Source organism: Aspergillus terreus, genomic scaffold (genome assembly GCF_000149615.1).
Source record: "Aspergillus terreus NIH2624 scaffold_3 genomic scaffold, whole genome shotgun sequence".
Classification (NCBI taxonomy): domain Eukaryota; kingdom Fungi; phylum Ascomycota; class Eurotiomycetes; order Eurotiales; family Aspergillaceae; genus Aspergillus; species Aspergillus terreus.
In genome coordinates, this window is record NT_165926.1 from 1,599,224 (window position 1) to 1,605,495 (window position 6,272).

Below are 6,272 nucleotides of genomic sequence, written 5' to 3' on the forward strand. Positions count from 1 at the left end.
GTTCCGCCGGAGTCAGTGCCGCATATAGCTGCTGGAACGCCGGTTTGGTCGAGGCATTGCGGAAAAAGTCCACCAAAAATCCCTGTGTTTCGTCGTCGCGCTTGCGCACCCCAAACACCCCCTCCGTCCCGCCCTCGCCAAACGCCATGAGCTCCTGCTTCGTCACCCCCAGACTCAAGTCCAGCGTGTTGCTCGGCAGGTCCTCCCACTCGTCGTCGTCGTCGCTGCCTTCTTCCTCCAGCGCCGCCGCCGTCGCCGCATCAATCTCCTTGCTGCCCGACGCCGCCGCCAGCTCCTCCACCAGCACCTTGATGATCTTCAGCGGCGCCGTCACCGTTGTGTACCGGTCCGGGTTGCTGCGCGTCTGAGACCGCGTCTTGATGCGCCCCGTGTCCTGGATGATCAGGTCGCCCTTGACTTCTACCTGGGCCAGCCGTGGATCCTCCAGGTTGTACAGCGTCGCCAGCGCGATGATGTTCTGCTTGATCTCGTCATACCCGGCAAAGTTGACCGAGTTCTCAAGCCACTTGCTCATCACGATCGGCAGTCCGCTCTGTCCGTTGATGTTCACCTGCGCCAGGAAATCTACGACCTCGCGCGCGCTGATCAGCGTCAGTCGCGCAAACACCAGGATCAAGCTCTGGATGAACTGCGCCTGTTGCGCCGTCGCCAGCCGCTGGGCAACGGCCTGGAGGAGCTGCGGGAGGTACGGTCCCAGACGCTCCGATCCGGCTTTCTCGACCAGCTCAGCGGCCAGCTGTCCCACCTCGGTGGCGGCGTTGTCATCAACAGCGGGGCCCAACAGGCGGTCAATGATGACCAGGACCACTTCCGTGGCCTCCTTACCGCTCTGCGGGTCGCGCCAATTGACGAACTGATTGAAGTCGTGGGCGAGGATATGGCGGACAGCCTCGGTGGCGGGGCGGATGAGCTCTCCATCGGTCGAGTCGAGCAAGAGTCGGTTGAGCTTGGGCATCACAGTCTCCACAAACCCGGCGGGAAGAGGCTCATGGGCTCTCTCGGCCAGCGCCCGCAGGAGATCCGCAGCGAAGTTGGTCAGCGCATTCTCCTGCGTGAGGTTTCCGACATCAATGGCGCCCATCAGCGAAGGAAGCACCTTCTCACAGAGACGAACAAATGAGTCGGCACCCTGATCAGCGACCGCCTCCACAATATCTTCGAATGCCTCGGTGACGATCATGGTCAGCTGGAAGTTGGTGGCGCCATTGCTGGCAATGTTGAAGAGGACGTCAATGGCGATGGACGACAGGACAATGCTGGGGTTGACCATGATGGCGTCACGCAGGGTCTCCGCAAGAGTGACCTTCAGATCATCGTTGTCGGCGGAATCCCGCAGGTCATGCGCAGAGACAAATTCCGAGATGGCAGCGATGACTGATTCTTGCAAGGGGATGGTGGCACTGGAAGGGAGGCAAGGCATGAGATCCTGGAGGGCGCGGATGCAGGCCACTTTGACTACCTCCGCAGGGTCTTCAGACAGCGCCTTGAGGGTGGCTTCCAGGTAAGAAACAGCGGTGGAGCTGAACGATTCACCCGCAACTTGAGCCAGGACGCCAGCGACGAGGTAGCCACGAGCACGCAGTAATTCTTGCTCCTGCTGCAGCGCATACTGAATCAGACTGCTAAATGCGTTGGCCAGTTCGGGGGAGATGTTCTGCGACACTTCGCTGAAGTCGCGCAGGAGTTGGTTCAGAATGAACAGGGCGGATTCACGAGATTTCCACCTAGACGACTAGTTAGCCACTTCCACTTGACCATGCCAGGAGGGAGGTTCGTACGTAGCAGAGGAATCGGCAAAGACGGCATTCAGGTAGACGAGTAAGCCCTCGACGGCAGTAGTCTTGAGCCATTCCCCGAGTTTGATGACGAGGTCACCGCTGCATGTGCGAGGAGTGTAGTTCGCGGTGACCGAGGTCTCTTCGGACAGGAACAGATTGACGTCGATATCCCACAGGCCCTCTTCTTCGGTGGTGATCTGAGCGTACGACCCAGCCAGCTTGAGGATTTCGGGCAGCCAGCTAGTGGTGGTCACTGTCTGGCCGGCGTTCTGTAATTGCTGCTGCAGTTCCGCTTTGACAGGAGGGGCCTTCAAAAGGGTCTGAATAATGTCCAATTCCTCCAGAACCAGGAAGTCGAGGGTGTACGGCAGACCGTCCACGTCCTGCAAGCGACCCTGTCTCTCATCATTGATGTAAAAGGCGTGATACGCGGTTTGGATGTTGGAGAGCTCGGTCCAAATCGTCGAGAAATACACCGGACTCTGCGCGGTCATCAGGGCCGGGAAGATCATTCGGATCTTCATCAAAGTCTACCAGGTAGAGACAGATTAGCATGTCGTTGAACCGACCAAAGTAACGACAAAATTATACCTTGACCACCTGGAGCTTCAGCGCAATCGCACCTCTCCATTGCGATGCGATCTCGGTCTCCTTGGATTCCTCGTCTTCATTGGGAGGCTGCGGCAGGGGAGCTTCCAGGGTGGAGATGAAGAGAGGAAACCAGCCCCCAAGAACTTCATCCATGAATTGCTTGACGGCAGATTTGTGCTGTTCCAGCACCATCTCCAGAGTGTCAAAGCAGGCGCGGAAGACAGACACGGCCAGCGCTCTCAGCATGGGCTTCCTCGACTGGTTGTTGGCGACGTTAAAGAGGGAGGTGACGAGATCCCTGGCGACATTGAAGAACTGCTCCTCGTTGAACCCCGTGTCGACAAGATCCAAGAGCACCTTCAAGGCACCGTGCAACGCGCCCGCGGAGCTGTTCGCATCGTTGATGATCTGGAGGAGGGCCGGCAACAGCTCAGGCCATTGCTCCGGGAAATCGGCGCTGGCGATTTTGCTGACGGCATAGCTGGCGGACGCCTTGACCTTGCGTTCGGGGGTGTCGGTGACGGTGGCGAGATCGAGGAGCACTCGGCGGATCTGAGCCTTGTTGGCGTCGTTCACCAGGACCTGGCCCTTGAACTCGTCGAGATGCGGGGACCATGCGGCAGCAATGAAGGTCCGCAGGACGGAGAGGGCGGACTGGCGGAGGTTGACGGGGACGGAGTCATGAGAAGCAATCGCCGCCAGGGAGAGGGGGAAGTTTTCGTTCGAGTAGAGGCGCACCAGTTGCAGTTCGGCGGCCTTTCTGGTGTCACCGACAGGCGACTGGGTGTCGGCGAGGAGGGAGAGGAGCTCTTGCTCCATGGTGGAAGGCGGTTGGACCAACGGGCGAGAGATTCACGAATTGATTGAAGGAGAGAGTTCAGAAGATCATACAATTACCGCCAACGGGGACAGTCACCAGGGCACCTTTGTCCCAGTCGATAATAATGATGCGAAAACAACACGATGGGCGCGATCTGGCGCGTCGTGGAGGGGCAGAAGGAGACGGAGTGCAGAAAGAAGCAGGCGGTGAGCGGAACCGCGAGAGCAAAATTTCACTACGGTGATTACCTAACCTTACCTTTACCTAGTTACGGATACCGGTTTTTCCAGGTACGTCTCTCCCGAGACCATCCATGGATGTGCTGGGATGGACCACGAGCAATCCATACCCTTAAACATCATGCTCGCTCTCCGTTCCAAGGGTTTGATAAGGAATAACCATGGAATTTGCTCCGGAACACCTTAAGATGGAGAAGATCTCCCTTATTTTGACAACTCCTGTTCGTTCTTACTGGGCTTGCTGCTTGTGATGGGGAAGGGAGGAACGAAAAGTTTTCCGATGGGTTCCTCGTCCAGAGACAGCAATCCACCGTTCGATCTCCCGCCGGGGACACATCACGGATCCTGCAAGCAAAGGGGTTGAGCATGGGTGGAAACGGTGCAAGACATGACCAGTGACCGGGCGACAAATCTACCGGCAGGAAGAAGGGCATTGTACAGGTACACATTGTCCGCAATGTACTTTTGTTGCTGCTGGGGACAGAGGTTGGGAACCCCGGATGGCCTGACGTAATGGGCTGAAGGGCAGCGGATTGCTTCTCAGATCATGCATGCGTTTAGCGAGGGCGGCGGCAGTTGTAACATGACGGACGGTGAAAGAGGAGATGCAGGTCAATACGTAATGGAACATTTGGGAAGATGATCGTGGTGGGGTTGATGAGGGATCATCCGGTATTTAAATGAATTTTTCTCCCCTCTGCTGTGCTATTTCAGTGCGCCGGAGGGGCGAAGGCAAAAAAATGCCAACCCGGAGGGGTATGGATGTGCAGAGGCGTACCGGACCTGGTCGATCCATGTACGGTGATACCATACGAGGAGGTTCCGGGATGTAAGTAGGCTCCCTAGGTAAGCCCTATAAAGAGCACAAACAGTATGTATGGTGTCATTGTTGTTGGAATTCTTCAAGGCTCGAGAGGTGAGTGGCCAGGGGGGCCAGTCCCATCCAATCCGCGAGGCGCAATATAAGCATAAAACCCAGTGGCTAGGATTCCGGGTCTGCAAGGAGGGCCGGAGCTAAAGACCCGAATGATTAATTAAGGCTGACGGTCCATGCCGAGTAAGACAGGTAAGACGAGTAAGATGAGGAAGGATGATGCAATTTAATCCGAATAGAACTATCGACCTAGGGAAATCGCCGGGAAATTACAGAGTAGTAGTAGGAATAGTAGAATGGAGAGTTATTTGATGAGATGACCCTGGCAAACCCTACGTGGTCACAATGATCGGCCAGGAAACTCCCTAGGGTGTCTCATTCCGCCCACACGATGGATTGCATGCTCTCCGCCGGTGGGGAAGGAATCGCATCGAAGTAGCATATGGGATGATTGTTCACCACGGCAGAGATGCTGAGACGCATTGGTTGTTGGTTTTGAAAATCAGAGATCGATCTATAGTGTATTGTATATGATCCATATAATCCTTTTCTAGAACGGGACGATAAGCTTGTTCCGATGGATTGATTTATAATTGGAACCCAGTCCTGTCACTACTCCGGACTATCGAGAGTCGATCCGGGAGGATGCTCTGGGATCGGATGCATCAGGATCTCTGACATGGACTGTTTTACTATCCTGTAGTTTCCCAGGGCCCGTCTGAGGGTGTAGAATGGGGTTTGGCATTCTCATCGCAATAATATGAAAATATTTGGGAAAATAATAATAATGATAATACATAATGCTGGAATTCTGCAGGGCATCCACACCGGTGACGCAACCACGTGACGGGCGTGACTTTGGGGGGTCTTTTCTTCCCACCAGCCAACTCCAACTCAGTTGACTGACTGCCTCTCCAGCCCGCCTTTTTCCCCTCCAACACAGCAGCAGCAGCAGAAGAAGGACGTCCTTCGTACTGACTCTCCCTCGTTCTCGATACGACGACTCCTACCATCCCTCACTCTCTTACCGGTGGTTGTTCTTTTTTTGATTTGGATTTTGATTTCGTCTCCTATTGAGGGGTGTGTTCACTTCACTCTCTTGAGTTGGTTCTCTCCCTCGCTCGCTTTGGATACTGGAGGAGCGGCGGTCCCAAATAAGAGTACCCGCCGCCCACTTCTCCCTTCCCACTTGTTCTCTGATCCAAGGGTTGGTTTTCCTGTTCCTTTGCCCGCCAGCTGTCCCTCCTCTCCCCCCCATTCGGGAAAAGGAAAAGCAAAAAAAGAAAAAGAAAAGAAAAAGCCGAAGACCAGGGTTCTTTTTCTGAAGAACCAGAAAAACTTCCGAGGGAGAGGGGAGTCAAGAAGGAGAAAAGCAAAGAGGAAAAAAAAAAAAGAAAAGAAAATTAACTAAAAACGAAATTCCAACCAGGGCCAAATCAGAAACCAAAGAGGGTAAAAAGGGCAGTTTTATTCTTCTTTTGATTCTTTTTTTTTTTTCTTGACTATTATTTTTTTTTATATCCCATTCTTATTATTATCTCGAGTTCCGGTTATCTTTTTTTGGGACCGACGAAGGACTATCAATCTTCATCCTTCTCACTTCACACTTTTATCTTTTTCTTTTTCTTCTTTTCCCATATTATATTACGGCTACTATTATTCTTTCCCTTTTTTTTTCCTAGAGGGAAAAAACAAGCCTATACTCGATCTTCCTGGGCAGAGCTGTCCCGATCTCAGCGATTGCATCCATGCTTTGAGGTTTGAATCTTGCATCCTCTTGTCCACCCAACGTATGTTGAATCCGCAATCCCCTTCCACAATAATCCACCACCACCACCACCACCACCACCACCACCACCACCACCACTACCTTCACCCCTCCCTCCGCTCTCTCTCTTCTCTCTTCCTCTCTCTCCTTCTCTTCCTTTCTCTCTTCCTCCTTCTGGATA

At 53.8% G+C, this 6,272-nt stretch overlaps 1 protein-coding gene across 1 annotated transcript; it reads right to left on the bottom strand.

The window, feature by feature from the left end:
- Positions 1–174: 174 nt before the first annotated feature.
- On the bottom strand, positions 175–3,209 carry ATEG_02464 (putative importin beta-5 subunit; the record flags this gene model as incomplete). Its single annotated transcript, XM_001211642.1, has 4 exons — positions 175–307; positions 498–1,745; positions 1,800–2,329; positions 2,391–3,209. The coding sequence occupies 4 exons, from the start codon at positions 3,207–3,209 to the stop codon at positions 175–177; spliced, it is 2,730 nt and encodes a 909-aa protein (XP_001211642.1).
- Between the last annotated feature and the right edge of the window lie 3,063 nt (positions 3,210–6,272).